Source organism: Camellia sinensis, chromosome 2 (assembly GCF_055761805.1).
Source record: "Camellia sinensis isolate YWXY chromosome 2, ASM5576180v1, whole genome shotgun sequence".
Lineage (NCBI taxonomy): Eukaryota > Viridiplantae > Streptophyta > Magnoliopsida > Ericales > Theaceae > Camellia > Camellia sinensis.
Window position 1 is genome coordinate 69,302,894 of NC_138962.1, and position 16,993 is coordinate 69,319,886.

General features: G+C 35.0%; 1 protein-coding gene across 6 annotated transcripts; it reads left to right on the top strand.

Moving 5' to 3' along the window:
* The first annotated feature begins 10,735 nt into the window (after nucleotides 1–10,735).
* On the top strand, nucleotides 10,736–15,964 carry LOC114305690 (uncharacterized). 6 transcript variants are annotated; one of them, XM_082914783.1, is made up of 9 exons: nucleotides 10,736–10,890; nucleotides 11,025–11,050; nucleotides 11,247–11,310; nucleotides 11,830–11,995; nucleotides 12,098–12,118; nucleotides 12,182–12,248; nucleotides 12,685–12,763; nucleotides 15,480–15,560; nucleotides 15,647–15,964. In XM_082914783.1, exons 6-9 carry the CDS (start codon nucleotides 12,213–12,215, stop codon nucleotides 15,937–15,939), a joined length of 489 nt encoding a protein of 162 aa, XP_082770909.1. In that variant the 5' UTR covers nucleotides 10,736–10,890; nucleotides 11,025–11,050; nucleotides 11,247–11,310; nucleotides 11,830–11,995; nucleotides 12,098–12,118; nucleotides 12,182–12,212; the 3' UTR covers nucleotides 15,940–15,964. The 6 variants fall into 6 exon arrangements, 3 of the variants coding, with proteins under 3 accessions (XP_082770909.1, XP_082770911.1, XP_082770910.1); XM_082914785.1 differs by having other exon boundaries at nucleotides 12,182–12,228; XR_014361070.1 differs by lacking the exons at nucleotides 15,480–15,560; nucleotides 15,647–15,964 and adding exons at nucleotides 13,597–13,775; nucleotides 13,930–14,110; nucleotides 14,264–14,778 and having other exon boundaries at nucleotides 10,737–10,890; nucleotides 12,098–12,228.
* The last annotated feature ends 1,029 nt before the right edge of the window (nucleotides 15,965–16,993 follow it).

A 16,993-nucleotide genomic window follows, 5' to 3' on the forward strand; every position in this document is an offset into this window, starting at 1 on the left:
AGAGAGTGATGTGATTGAGTATTTTGATTTTTTTTTTTTTGATTATTTTAGCCAAAAAGCCAACATGCCAAACACTCCCTTAACTTTTTTTTTTACACCAAATAGGGCATTGCTAGTGTTGAAAATTCTGGCTTCATTTGGGACAGGAGGGCACTATACATTGAGGGGTCGTTTGGGTACTTTTTAGCTTATTATGAAAACACGTGCAAAACATTAGAAAATTCTATTTTTACATACTTTTTCATTTCTGTGCACATTATATCTCAGTTCACACACTTATAAATTTAGTTATATGCTACTATTCCTATTTCAAACACTACATATTTCAATTATGACATTAACTCACATCTTGTACACAGACCACCTAACTACGTTTTTCACAGTTTCAAACCCTTCGTAGACTCAACTTTTCCACACACTCATCCACGGTAGCAAATCACAATTCCATTGAAGACCTACATTGAGTTCCATTGCATTGTTGAAGGTAAGTAATGTGTATCTCTTTCCTATTTCATAGTTATCTCTCATTTTGATTTTGCCCATTTTGTGTCTCTCTTCCATTCGTAAGATAAGTCTCATGTTTAAATAATTGGTCAATTTTTTCCTGAATGAAATAAGTTTTGCTCATTTGGTACTGCTTTTCCAAATAAAATAGGTTTTCTCGATTGTTTACTTCCGAAATTGTTGTACATTTTCGATTCTGTACTTCTAAATTATTTAGAAATTTTCAATACTTGATTTTTGAATTTTTTAAATTGATTTAGTTCTGTAGTTTCGAATGTTTTATAATTTTTTTGGTACTTGATTTCAGAATAGTTTATGCAAGCAATGGATAGAGTGTAACAATGGAGTGTAACAAGCAATGGAAAACAATAGAGGAAGTGAGAAACAATGAAGGAACTATGATTTAGTTTTTGTTTTTCCAAAAGATGTGCCCTGAAAATTATTGTTTTTTAAAAATGTGTATAAATAAAATCTGAATTTAATTTGTAGTATGTGTGTTGATGTCCATTATAGTCATTTTGCTTCATGATAAAATTATTATTAATTTTTTTTCCCATTAAGTATGCATATAGATAAAAGGGCGTGTGGGAATAGAATTTCTCTAAGCTTGCGTTTGGTCGAGAGATTTGGAAATGATAAAGGAAAATGTATGTGAAATTAGGTAAAATATAAATATATTTTATTTACATTTAACTTACCTTTTTCTTTTTTTTTTCCTTTTTTCAAATCTTTTCTTAAATCCTCCAACCAAACACAGTATAAAACAGTAAAGAAGCAATAAGCTACTTTGTTATTTGGTTCGGTTTGTTGCCAAACCACACACCCGGATGAATGATTTGCTGGGCATGCATGTCTTTTTTTGTCTCATCAATTCATCTCTTTCTCTCTCTTGAACTATATATATATATATAGATGACTAGTTTGAAGTGTTTTGCTAGTTGCTTGTAGGAGTGTAAATTTAGCTCGCCAGCCCATGGCCTACTCAAATCCCGTCTGCAGCCTGATTGTAACGCCCTCAAAATAATAACATTAAACCCATCAAATAAGACATGCATTGACATATAAACTAACCACATTCCTTTATTCCTTAGAGTTTCATTACATACGTATTACATGTTAACATCATAACAAAATGCCCTACGGGCTTACAGCTTTCCAAGTTAACACTTGGTTACAACAAAAGAGTACTAACTCGTTACATATTAAGCCCTAGGCTTGAAGTTACATGTAATACATCAAAAGTTAAGCGACAAAAGTATGTCCGCCACTAGCCTCCCAACTATGTCCTTGGAGGTGGCATGCTTCCTGCACCTGAAAATGATATTCCCATATAGGGTGAGCCACAGCCCAGTAGAAATACACTAAACCAACCATGGACAATGACTAAAATATTAGCAATTGATAGATGGTCAACACTGATACAATCACATAAATCACATATTTATGTCTTACAACTTATGAGTCTAAGTTACCTTTCATTTTCCCTTTTTCAACAGATAAGCATGCTAGCTCCATCAACATTTCCACAGATATGTATAAAAACTATATCTCACATTCAGATAAGCATAAAAGCTATATCCACATTCTCAACAGATATGTATAACAACAATATCCCACATTCACAGATAAGCATATAAGCTGTATCCACACTTCACAAAGATAAGCATATGAGCTCTATCTTCACTTCTCTAGACAAGCATATGAGCTGTGTCTACGGAGTTCATCCCCTATCTCCTCCCAATACCTATCCGGTTTAGAGGTACATCCCCTATCTTCCCCTAAACCGCGGAGTACATCCCCTATCTCCTCCTCTACACATAACGTATACAAACACAATGGTTCTATATACAGTCACCCAATACATACAATTAATGTATTCTATCAACCGTCAAGTTCCATGACACATTTCATTGATTAGTTTCAATTTACCTAATCATCATGCATTGTCTACAACAATCACGACTATCCTCCACCGATAGCCCAAAGCAGTTATTTCTAAACAGAAAATAAATGCACAATGGATATTCAATCAACATTACATTTCCTCATTCTTCTCAATTAATTATCCAAATTAATTAAACAATGTAATTAGGTCAATTTCCATAATTAACATTTCAACCCTTAGGTCCCATTTTCATCAATGATTCAACAATCATTCCATTTCTTCATGCCAAACATGCATCTAAGTTTATTATGAATAAACCCCAACTTTTGTAAAATTACACAAACGCCCAAACTTTCACAAAATTACCAAACCAAGCCCAACATCTCAAAATACCAAAATTTAAAGACAAAACCCATAGAGAGGAGTAGGATATCCCTACCTTGAAATTTTAGCCCAAAAGGAGATGAAAACTCCAAGATCAACTTGCTCCAAATCCAAACTTTTTCAGATTAAATCGAAGCTCTCAACGCCCTCTATCTTTTTAACAAAGGCCCTAGGCTAGATTCACACCCTAGGGAGATCAAATCTTAGAGAGAGTGCAAGTTTAGAGAGAGAGAGGCTCGGATTTAGGGTTTAATCAAAGAAAGGGACTGAAAAAGTGATGTTTAAGACGCTGCTGTCCGCTGATATAAAACACGCTCGCTCGAGCGAAGACTTGGTCGCTCGAGCGACCAGACACAGAAAACTCTCGCTCGAGCCAAGAAGTTCTCGATCGAGCGAAGAAAAACCTAGACCGCTCGAGCGAAGGAAGCTCGCTCGAGCCAAGAAAGACAGCTCTCAGGTCCAGAACCAGACGCAACACCACTCTCGCTCGAGCGACAAACTCCTCGCTCGAGCGAAGGACCAAAAATCTGGGCAGCAACACTAGGCTCCCAAACACAACCAACCTGTAACAAACCTGCCCAACACATCCCATAACTCAATATACAAAGTACAAAGGATGCAAACACGATAATAAACAACAACCAAAATCCACGGACACATGTCCGGATCACTGTACAACAAGGGTAAACCCGGGATCGCTATACTGATGCAGCCCGGCTAGGCCCGACCAGGCCTAAGGCCAACTTGAGATTATGGGCCTGGCTGTCTATTTTGAGGCCCGACTCGGCCCATGAGCCAAGCCCGTTAGACCGAGAAATTTTACCCCTGATGGCTCAACCCGACGCCAACGGTACAAAACCCCCCTGTGCAGCTGTCACTTTTTTGAAATTTAATACACAACGGTCATTTGACCGTTGCTAACGGCAATAATTTTTTTTTATTTCTAATTTGACTCCTCTCCCTTTACCTCCTAGCTCTTATAAATACCACTCATCTCTCATTTTATTTCTTATAATCACAACCAAATCTCTCTCTCAAACTATTATTCTCTCTCAACTCTTAACTCTCTCTATTAATTTTTAAGTCTCATTCCTAAATAGCAATTGCAAATGTGGAAAAATAAGTTTTTATCAAAAGAAACTAATTTTTGTATCTCATTCACCCGTCGATAACATTAATTGTTTCAATTAATATATTGTAGACACCCCATTTTTGACCGTCCTCAAGACTTGGACGTCACCGTTTGAACACTCGGTGATCATCCATGTTTGTGTTCGTTTGGAGTTCCCGGAGGCCTCGGCTCGCGTGCCTTGCCTCAGGATCTCCGAACTCGACCGTTTAGTGTCTGGTTTTGCACCAAACACTTGTGTTTTGCCTTGGAAGGGCAGGGTAGGGCTTGTAGACCATCCCCACCCACCACCAGCAGTGGCTAGAGGCCACCGGCTGGTTTTTGCTGCCACCAGTAATATATATTGCCGGCCGGCACTATTTGTTGCCGGTCAGCACTTTTTAGTGCCGGCCGGCACTCTTTTTGGCCAAGATGGCATTTTTGGCCGGCCGATTACTGTGCATCTACTTTTGCAGATATTTTAAGACAGCTGTCTTGCTTTTGCTCCCCTCTATACACGTGTATGGAGGGATCTCCCTCTTATGAAGCTTGTCTTGTAAGCTTTACAAGACAAGAAGTGCCATATAGAGAGAGAGAGAGAGCTCTTGGCTGGAGGGGTGAGACATTTTGAGATATTTTGAGAGCTTAGACAGCCATTGTTAGGGTTTGAGATCTAGGGTTAGGGTTTGTTACACCTTATCTCTCTCTTTTTCCCTCTTGTGTGTGTTTTAGTGTGTTTGTGTCTTACTATTGCACACAAACACATAGTGTTTCACCTTCCTTTAGCTATTGAGGTTCTAAAGGGTTGTTCTTGGTGTTCTTGAGTGGTTTTGAGCTTGAAGAACCAGCTGGTCCACCATTTGTGAAGAAAGTCTTCAAGGGTAACAATTTTGACTTTATATTTCCCATTTTTGCATTGATTTTCTACCTATCTTAGAGCTGTTTTTGTGCTTATTGTATAACATAAAAAAGTTCTGTTTTTAGGCCCTCTTTATTGTTTATTAAGAGTGTTTTTTTGTTTGAGGGTGGTTAACCCCCCTTAGGCCTTGAAAGGCCTCATTTTGTGCCCTTTTGTGCTAGCTCCGGGATTTTGGTGTTGGGGTCTCTTCACCACTGAAATCTTGAGGGATTTCAGTGGTGAAGATGATGCCTTAAAGTCCCAAGAAGGAGAGGGCCACCCCCTCTCCTTGTTGTCCTTGAAAAGGGCATGTTTTGGCCTCTTGAGAGAGCATTATGCTTGAGTGTGTGTTGAGCATGTTTAGGCTGTTTTTCATGCTTATATATCCATAATATAACATGATTTTAAGTTGGTTTTGGTACTCCATGCATGCTTAGCATAGTTGCCTTGTAATGCCTTGTTATGCCTTAACATGTCTTAGGTTGTTAGCCTTTGTTGGAGCATGTTTTAGGCTTAGTCTTGTAAAGATTTTGTGCATGTTTTGCCATGTTCTAGGTCTGTCCTAGGTTGTTTGGGTTGATTTTGGCATGCTTGATATAGCTCCTTTGTATTTGGGCTTGTTAGCCTTGAGTATGTGCATGTGTAGCATGACATCTTTGCATCGATTTGGTGATTTGGGGTCCCCCCACATGTTATTTCAGTCCCATTTCCATGCTTGTTTGATTGCCTTGCATGCCTCTTTAATGCTTTGTAAGCTTGTGTAGCAATGCTCCATGTTTTGACCATTATGCATGCCTTTGTTTTTTGAGTCATTTGGATGCCATCTAAGTGGTCCTTAGGCCTTGTATTAATGTCCCAAAACTCTGTTTTTGGTCAATGAGTTCATGCCATGTTTGGTCTTGCTTAGTGTAGTCCAATGCTCCATTGACTTGCCTTGAGCATTTGGGCCATTTGTTGCATGCTTGGCTTGATTTATTGCTTGGTTTGGCACCATGTTTTGGCATGATTTCAATGCTTATGTTGCATGCTAATTAGTCCATGATTCCCCCTTTCAAATGTGTTTGAGGGTTGTGCAATTTGTGCTTAAGTGTTGGCCTTCAATTAGGTGCATGTGTGCATGTATATTTGGTCCTTCATTATAGCATTTTGGCTACTGTTTTAGGCCTATTTAGAGCTGCCTAATTCATGTTTAAGTCCATCTTTGCATCCATTTGCATTGCCATATGTATGCTTGTATGCTTGCATAAGTTAGTTGCCATGCCATGTTGCATCCTTAGCTTGCATGCTTAGCTTGCATTGCATCTCGCATGCATGCCTTGTTCCTTGACTTAGTGATAGGAATTGGGCCTTGTTTGGTTTGATTGGTTTGCATTGCATTTGAAATCAAAGTTGCATACTTGGTTCTTTGGGCCATCATGCATGGAAATACGTGATTGGTGGTCCGAGAATCGAGGCACATGCCCCTTTGAGTCATTACCATGATAAGGGACATGGTTGGTGCATATATGCCTTGAATTGTGCTGCCATGCTTTGCCTTGCCCTCTGTTGCTGTCATTTCCAGATTCTGCAGGAACACTCTGCCGACCGGCAGTGTAAGGTGCCGACCGGCAACAATTCCTCTGCCGACAGCTTCATTTTGTGCCGATGGCCACACACCACTGCCGGTGGTAATTCCACTCAGCCGGTGACACTCCCCAGTGTCCAGGGATGCAGTCCTGAGGTTTTGACAGCCTCCAGAGGAGTGAAGGAAGGAAAACAGAGGCAGCCTATGCATGGCGGCGCGTTTCCCGAGGCGGTTTATCTGTTTTCTTAGCTTAATTTAATTTGTTAATTAAATTAATTAATTTGTAATTATTAATTATCTTGCGTAGTTAATTAATTTGTAATATTTATTTGGTCCCTCCGAGCGAGGGCAAATCTGTAATAAGTGTGCGTGTGTGTGATGCATGTCTTCCAATCCCCATTTCTTTCTTCCCTTTTATTTACCTGCTTACGGTGGTAGATTAGGGCACGTTTAATTTAGCATACCTTATGCTATGCATGTGTGCATTCATGTATTTGTATTGCATGCATTAGGCTCGGTACATCACGCTAACTGCATCTGTACTTCAATTCACAAATTGAATATGTGATAGTTGATCGCATTTCATATGCCATGCTTAGGTTAGCCGAGCCTATCTAATTGCATCCTGTATGTGTTGCATTAGGCAATTTAACATGAACTAGGACACGCATGTTTGCTAACTAGTTTACTGTTTTGGCACGGAGTACGATGTAAGTATTTATACTTTAGCATCTCTCATGTGTGTGAATGTTAACATGACAGTATGATTGCCATGCGGCTAAATGCTTATGTGAGTTTAAATTGTTTGAATGCCTGTGGGTGAAGGTTGGATTGTTTGAGTTGGAAAAACTCATTAAAATCCGTGTTTTAGCCTACCTGCGAGTAGCAAATTCCAAAGCATTTTCAAAACGAACGGATATGCAATGTTTCTTTCCAAATTAGGCAATCTAATCTATACTTGTTTGCTGCGCGCATAACATAGTAATTCTAGGCTAATAATTGGAATAAGAACACATAACGTTTTCAAAATCGGATATCATGGTTAGTAGAGGCCGGTCTTCGGACCGGGCGAAAGGGGGTGCTCATAGCTGACCTTCCCCGATCGTACCCAAGCTCCCGAGCTGAGACAACTCCGGTGATGACGGACATGTGGCCTTCGGCACCGAGTCAGGGTTTCCTAAATTTCCCCATTTTAAAAAATATTTAGTTGGTGACTCTGTATCTGGCAAAGCAGTCCATGTTTGGCACTACTTTTTCAAAAATCTGTTTCTCAAAACGATTTGCCAGATTTGGACTCTTTGGTTCAGATTAAGAACCGCGACACAAATCGAGAGTCCGAACTGTAGCATGAGGCCCACGGGCGCGTCTACATATATATTAGTTACTTATTTTTTTATATTAATTATTTGTTAACATAAATTATTTATTCATATTTATTATTTACTTTTTATTTTAACTAATTGTTAGTTACTATATATTATTTTACATAAATTATTATGAATCCTAATTTTTCTAATATTTATGTCGATACTGATGCATATACACAACATGAATCTATTGATTCTCCTATTATACCTAATATCCCTCTTCGAATAATATCATCATCATCTAGAGACATGTCTAGTACTGTTTGAAAGCATTTTCAAAGCGTATATGTAAATAATCCTAATGGTGCAACTATAATTAAAACAAAATATAAATATTGTACATATTTACTTAGTATTGCATTTACGGGGGTACTAGTCATCTAAAAATACTTGCTAACAAATATTTACAAACTCAACAATCTGATATTAGAATTCAAATACAATTAGGGAGTTCAACAGCCGGTAATGTCAAATATTTTCATATGATCCTATACGTGCACAAGATTATGTAGTTAATTATATAATTAAAAAAAAAAACCTTTTACTACTAGTAAATGTTCTGAATTTTTAGAAATGATCCACAAAGGTTTCGCACCTTAATATCAAGGTTTTTTAAGAAATACTATTAGAAACAGGATCTTAAAGAAATTTGAGAATATTAAAATTGAATTATTTAATATTTTTAAAATTTGAATGGAAGAATTTGTTTAACATCTAATTTGTGGTCAAATAGTGGTTTAGAATACAAATGCATCACTGCACATTATATTGATAATGATTAAAAATTAAATAAAAGAATCATTTCATTTAGATTAGTTGAACTTTCCTACAATGGTCATTCACTTAGAGTAGAAATAAGGAATGTATTATATAAGTGGGCTTAGCAAAATAAAATATTTATCATTAGTTTATATAATGCATCATATTACAATCAAATTGCAGCGCATTTGAAATCAACTTTACAATTATTTGTTGATGGTGATTTATTTCATATTCATTGTTGTACTTATATTTTAAACTTGATTGTTAAAAAAGCTATGCATGTATATGACACTTCTGTACTAGTAATAAAATATGTGATTCTTACTATTATGTCTTCTCCTAATAGAATTTCAGAATATAGAAAAATTTGTCAACGAAAATGTATGCAATTTAAAAAATTAATTTTAGATATAGACAGTAGATAGAATTTAATGCATAATATGTTAAAAAGAGTTTATAAATAAAGAAAAGTAATAGATTTATTTTTTACAACAATAGCAATATGAGGAGTACTAATTCCTTCATATTATAAATGGCTCCGTATAAACTTATATAAAGATTTTATAAAAAAAATTCATACTACAACAAAATCATTTTCTTATTTATATATATCTACTTCACCATTTGTTTTACATATGTTAGCAAAAATAATAAAAATTTTCATAAAATATACGGATAATGAATATTATGTACTCATTATTACTACTATTAAAGAAAAATTAGATAAATATTTTGATCCATTGTCTCATCTTTTAGGTTTAGCCATCGTAGTTGATCCTAGGTGTAAAGACACTGATTTACAAGAATTTTTACAACTTATTTTTATTGATAAAAAACAATTTAACCTATTATGCAAACATGCAAAAAAATTATTTGAAGAGTATAAAAAAGTTGTACTTGCAAATAGACATAACATACTACACCGGCCTCATCTCGAAGTAATAAAAATTAGAAGAATATCTCAAAATGTAACCGTAAGTAGTTCTAAATTATAACGTTATTTGGATAACCCGCCTGTGGATGATGACAATGATTTTGATATTTTGGATTGGTGGGGAAAAAAAATAAAACTATGTGGCCCGTGTTTTCACAGATGACCCATGATATACTAACTGTTCTCATTTCTACAGTGGCTTCTAAAATAGCTTTTAATGCAGGTGGGCGGGTGTAGGGCGATTACCACAGTAGACTTTCACCCAAAATGGTTGAGACACTTATGATATAAATAGAACATATGCATGCGCCTACAAGAAGACAAGATTGTAGTGAAAATGATAGAATTCAAGGCGATTTAGATGATATATCATTAGGCTCCCTGAGTGAATTGTTCAGCCCCCGATAATTGATCAACAAGTTTTTTTCCTTATTTAATTTCATAATATTTTTATTAGATTATAGAGATAGAGTATAATGTAAATGGTTGGTAGGCTAATAGGTGCCAACTTAGTTAGGATATACTTGACCTATAGTGATGTAATTTTTCTACCATCACTACAAGAAATTGCACTTTTGGCGACTACTTTTGGCGACGACGTCAATTTTCCATCGCCAAAAGTATATTTTTGGCGACACAGTGATCAATTTCGTTGGTAAAAGTATACCTTTACCAACGCAATTTGCTACCGTCGCTAAAAAAACATAACATTCACTAAGCGCCAAAATTTTTAGTTGGCGCCAAAATTTCAAAACTTTTAGCTACGGGACTTATATTTTAGCAACACAATGAGCGTTGCTATTAGTGTGCTTACTTTTGGCGACGACAAATTGGCATGGGCAAAGAGTTAACCATTTAGCGACGATAACACTATTCGTCGGTAAAAGTTTTGCTAGTGAAATAAAACAATTTAGTGATTGTGTTTTTATTATAACTTTTCAAAGAGTTTTAAATATTCTAACTACTGAATTGTAAAATTAAAGTGATTATTGTATTAGATCACAAAATAAACCCATTAAGCCCAAACACATTTTTAAGTTGAGATGACTAATTGGAGATAATTTAAACTTTTTTCAAAGAATGCGGTTAGATTATTAATTTCAATATGTTGGATTTTATTTTCAGAATCTAGCTTCAATTTTCTTTTTCTAAAAAACAAAAAACAATTGGGTGAAAAAATAAAAAAATACTTATTATTTTTGTATAATTTTATCTTTTAAGTCATAAATACTTTTTAAAATTTTAAAAATATAGTTTTAATTTTTATTGCCCTCAAATTAATTTTAATTTTTCCAAAAAAAAAAAAAAAAAACCTAAAAATTGTGTTGAATCGTTTTTCATAGCCAACTCTACTGACTTTCTGCGTGAGATTCATCTCCTTCCTTAGTTCTCCCCACCTTCGCGCAACTCATCTCCTCTCTCCTTCCGTCACCACCGCCGGTGAGCATGGCTTCTTGTCGTCACCGGCCTCTCCATAATAACTGGTATGTATATCCTCCTATTTCTCTCTCTCGGTAAACCTTAACATTTATATTTTTTCCCCCTTTTCCTTATATTTGCCCTAGCCCCTTCATAAACACTGATCGGTCTCTTCGCTCTCCCTATCTCTCTCTCACAGTAATATGACTGACATGAATCTTGAAGGTACTCTCTTCAATTTCTTCTTTTGAATTTTAACCCCTGTTCTCTAATCAATTTCTGGCTTTATTTATTATTTTTTTGAATTTTTCTCTGTATCAGTTTTTATTAATTGATGCAATCTGTTCCTTCTTTATTTTTTCAGAATTCATGTTCAATTTGATGTGTTGTTAAATTATATATATATATATTTTATGTTCAGCTGTTTGTTTCGTTGGATTTTGCGGGGGTTCTAGTCCGGGATCTGTAGTGATTGAGCTCTGAGAGTAAGTTGATTAATCATTTTTTTATAGCTTTGATTTTCTGAAATAGCTTGACTTCGAAACTTAAATTAAAGCTCTATAAAATTCCCAACAAAAGACAGGCCTAGTTAGGTATTAGAGTTGCTCAATCTATTGTCTTGGAACTAAGAAATAGTTATATGTGACTGAATTGATTAGAGTTGTCATTGGAGAGCATCTAGTCTATTGATCTTTGGAAATCTTAGAGGTTTTTTGTAAAAGCAGCAAGTTGAGAAGAATCTCAAGTGCTAGTAATCTTTTTCAGCGAAGTGTTGTTAGTACATTAAGTTTTGTTTATATGTATTACCAGAGGCATTAAATATATGTTATTTGAGAACTAGATGTGCTTCTTTTTGGCTTTTTGAATTTGATGTTCCTGTCATGTATTGGATATTTGTCCTCTAATATATATGACTTAATCTAATTAATTACCCTTAATTACGTTACACAGGGAAACTGAAATGTGTCATCTAATTAATTTTTTCCTTAATTACATTCATGCAGGGAAAAGGAAAGTTGAGTAGATCCTCAATGATGTTCCCTCCTGCCCAAAGAATGGATACCCTTAATGATTTACTTGCTGCAAGTGACCTTATTTCTCTTCACTGTGCTTTGACAAACGAAACAATTCAAATTATTAATGCAGATTGTTTGCAGCATATAAAGTCTGGTACTTTCCAGGGTTTCTTCCGTTTAGTACATTTATTTTATAAAGAAAAATACTGGGATTCCTATAACTTGCACTTACAGGGGAGTGCCTTGATCTGTGCAGGGGCATTTCTTGTGAATACAGGTAGCAACCAGCTATTGGATGATTGTGCAGTAAAGTAGTTTCTGATTGATGGTACCCTTGCAGGCTGTGCTCTGGATGGTGCTGAAGGACCATAATGGATGGAAGCATGGGTATGATGAGTAGCCTTAGGGTATGAATTACAAGATGATAAAATGTTTGTTAAGAGTATGTATGTTATCTTCTAGGCAGGACTTTCTGACATGATTTATATGGTTGTGTGTGATTGCTTGGCTGATGTTGGTAAAATTAAACCCTTTTTCATTGTGCATTGTTATGGGTTAAAATAAGGCATATTTATGAAGACGGTCATGTTATTTGATGATGGCACAGTTTTGGTTGTGTTTTTTTACAATGCTTCACACATGTTTGCATAAATTCCCCACTCAAACTACATATTATTTTTCTACTTCTGTTTATTTTGGTTAACTTCACTCACTATCTTCTTCGACTATTTTAGTACCAATAAAATGGCAAAAGAGATGTGATTGTTTAGATTGTTATTTGTAATGTTTCCTATGGAGTTCCTTTTGAATTGACCATGTAATTTGGTTGTATTATTAATGCAGGAGCCCTTCAAAGTTTCTAGACTTTCCAAGGAAATTATTAAAGTTTCTTCTAGTTATCATCACTCCTATGCCATTACAGGTTCATATTTCTTGCTAGATACTTCATTTATCATGGTTTCATGGGGCCCAAGAATATTTACATGTTTTTCAATCTATATTCACAATTCATGCTACTTTATAGAATATTATAGTTGGGGGTTGTTTCAGGTGTCCTAAATAAGTGTACTTTTTGTCTTTTTGACTAAAAAGTTGGGGGAAAAAATATGAATGTTTGGGTTAACTTTTTGACTTTTTATGGAAAAATGTGTATTAAAAATTTGTATAAATTAGTGTATAGGGGAAAATTAGGATTGGGAATTGTGCAGTCATACTTTTTGACTTTTGGTGAATAGTGATAACTTTTTAACTTTTTGAGTAACTTTTTGACTTTTTAACTTTTTTTCAACTTGCCAAACTTGGCCTTAATATCGAATCAGTGTTTTAAGCTTTTGTCCTTTTAATATTATTTTGAACTCCCTTTCCTTCCTTACATTATGTGAAATGCTACATATGAAAATTAAATCCATTTTCTAGTTTCAGTTTTTGACTTCTCATTTATTCAGGTCTACTTTAACACTTAACAGCTATCCATCTTTGATTATTAAATTATTGTGCATATTTAATTAGTTAATGCTATTCATTTGTTGTTGTGTGTAAAGTTTTGATTTTAATAAAATCAAAAGCATCTATCCTTGTAAGTGTAGATTTACAAATTTGAACATACTAAATTCTAAATATAGAATTATTGTTTGACTACAATAATAGTGATTGCGTTGAAATTCAATTTTTGTTACCAAAAGAAAGAAAATATGGCTTCATCTTTACTGCTTCCACGCGGTAACACACTACAATAGTGATTACGTTGTTGCTTAGATGTTCTTCATCTTTAATTCTGCTGGCTGCTGCTACTGCAACGTTGCTGTGAGGCGTGCATGCTGCCAATCTATCTGATGAAGAACTTACTGAATCAGCACTTGTGATACGTGAAACTTCTGCAACATCCACTAAAGATGCTGACCAAGGTTTTTCTGATTGACTATGCTGCAGGAGAGGTAATCTAGCTTAACATGGATACTAGTTACCAAAGCTACCTGCTCATTATAATCTATTTATGGAATTGATATGAATTTATTTGTTAATGACCTATATATATATGCTTGAAAAAGTATGAGTATCTAAAAGCTCCTGATAGTGTATCATGAGCAGAGCTTCAAGGCGTCCACAATGTTACTCTCTACACATACAGGAGTTTGGTTCGGTTCCTCTGTAACTCCCCACCCCATTATTGTCACATCTCTTAAATTTCAAACTAAACCCAAATCTTTAAGGCTTCATGCCTCCTCCTCACTCTTCAATTTCCCTATCGCAAGCAGGATCATGGTTAAAAGTATGTTTTCATCTTCCTTTTCTGCTTTATATATGTAATTTATGTTGATATATATCTATAACATATATAAAAAGTGTGTAAGAGTGGTATACCGATGCTGCCTCCAGTGATATAACGCTCCTGTTTGCTTGGTTTCTAACTCTTTGCTTGCAGATTTTGGGTACGTGGGCTTCAAATCATCCACATACATAATAGAAGAAGACAAATTTCATCACTTTTCCTAGAAATTTCCAAGACCGACCGGTGCTCCTGTTACTTGCCTATTTTCCAGAGCTTATCTATTACAACTCACCCATGCTAATCCTTTATTACAACTCATGAAGAGGTCTCTCATATTGAGAGCTTGGACTATGAGTAAAAACATCTTACTCTGTTCTTGCATTCTAATGTTCCTTTTTCTTGATTGGATATAAACTCCATGCTAGAGCTCAACCAATCATGGCATGGAGACAAAAAAAATCTTCCATTTTCTTTATTGGTTAGTGGTAACTACTAACAAAATGATGTACAAAAGAGATCTCACATTATTGCACACCAATGAGTGAGTGAGTGGTTGTGTGTGAGTGTGAAAGAGATAATATAAAAAGAAAAAGAAAAAGAAAAATAGAGAACAATATATAAGTTCAAAGGTTATCTGTTACTCCCATTTTATGTGACATGGAGTTTTACTTGGGAATACTTTATTGTGTATTGGGAATTTCTTTTGATGGAGGAAATCTAACCTTTATAAATGTCCTTTGAACTCGCTCCAATGGCGTCTCAGAGTGTAATTGGGTTCGTTGGCTTGGACCAACTGAGCTTGCAATTGGCCTCCTCACTCCTTCGCTCTGGCTATGCCGTACAAGCCTTTGAGGTCTGTCTTCATTTCCCATCTCTCTGTTTGTTCATTGAATTTGTTCACGATTGAATTCAGGGCATTTCGCGATTGAATTTTTTATTCCAAAAGCAATGAATTTTGCTATGTGTTTGAATGACTTTGAATTTTTTATTCCAAAAGCAATGACTTTGACTTTGATTCCAAAAGCACTCTGATTGTAATTAATAAACTTTGATTGGTATGAAGGGAGATAAGGGGTTAAATGACTTTGATTGGTAAAAGGAATATAAGGGTTCAAAATGACTTCGAATAGTATATTTAGCTACCTAAAGAAACACCTAAAAACTTAGAAGGCACCAAAAACTCAGTACATTTAGCTACCTAAAGAAACACCTAAAAACAATGATATATATATATATATATATATACTTTTGGATCATAGTAGACTGAATATGTTCTTCTTTTATTTTCTCTATAAATTGTGACCTTATTTTTTTGAAGAGCTAAAAATTGACTTTCTGATGCTTCCTTCTCTCATTTCTTTGCATGCAGATGTTGTAGCTTTGGTTGTATTGATATCTCATGCAGATCAAATAAATGACCTACTTTTTGGTCATGAGAGTGCTTTAAAAGGTTTTGTGGAGATCCTTAATGTTTTCTGAATTTATAATTAGTCTGCTTGGTTGATGTTCAGAATATACTATTTTCTGGTTTTGCAGGGTTACACAAAGATGCTGTCATCATTCTCCATTCAACCATACTACCTGCTCATATACAGAAGGTCGAGAAGCGACTCACAGGCAATTTATTTTCTCTAGATAAAAAAAATATTTGTATAGAATTTTCTTTTATACTCTTGGTTAACTTTTCTGTTCTGTCTGGTTTGTTGGTGGATGTCGTCGTAGTTTTGTGCTATTTAGTTTTAGATTTATCGGCAGCTCAACAGTGTGTTATGATACTCTTTCTTTTCTTTTTTTTCTGTTTCATCATTTTTACTCAAGATTTATCATAGACGGCTATAGTTGTTCTTATCTTTATTTTTCCATTAATGAGATTATAGAGCTTTAGCAACTTTTTAACTCTGCCTAGTGGATCATGCCCTTCATTATTGATATGAAGGTTAATGAGGGCAGGGGAGGTGAGTTGAAATGAAAGGACAAGGGAGAAAGTTCATAGTTAAATCATTTTATTTTTTCTTTTTTTGTTTATCTTTTGGGGAAGGTTTAATGTCTATCTTTCTTTTTTTGTTTTGTTTTTTGTTCTTCTGTCTGCAAATCTCTAATGTACAGGGGTGATGACCCTTTGTGTTCTATGAATCTATACTTTATTTACTTATCAAAAAAAGCAAAAAAGAAAAAAAGAAAAGAAAAGAGAAGAGAGTAGAACATTCAATAATAATGTGTTCTTTACTGTTATACCAAATTTATGCCTTAGAAGTCTACTGGTTACTGGTTACATCTAACTTAATGGAAAAGCAAAAGGAAGAATTTGGTGTTTGCTCAGCTTGTGCTAAAATTACATCTGCATTGAACATTTTCTAACTCCTCTAATCATTAATCTGTTTCTACTCTAGCAGAGGATTTGGAGAGAGTTTTTGTAGTTGATATATATGTCTCTAAGGGAATGTTAGAGGTTTTGAATGGCAAAATAATGGTAAGACTATATATCTCATATCCTATTTCTTCCTCACATAAGTAGAGGATCATTTTGCTTTTGTTTTGCTATTTTATAGCTGGCTGAAGCTGATATTTCTATAATACGCAGATTATTTCATCAGGACAGTAAATTTGTTTGTGCTAGGTGTTTAACCCAATTTAACAGGGATTGGCACAGGGGAATGGCCCTTCTTCTTTGTTTATTTATGTTAGGTGTTCTAATATCATATTAGATGATGTTATTGTTAATGTCTACTTTTCTTTTTTAAATTGCAGCAAAATTAAAATGGTAATAGAGCTGCTTGAGGGAATTCATTTTGTTTCTTTTGTGGAGGCCATTTCTCTTGGTGCCCAAGCTGGTATTCATCCATGGATAATTTATGACATTATTTCTAATGCTACTGGAAATTC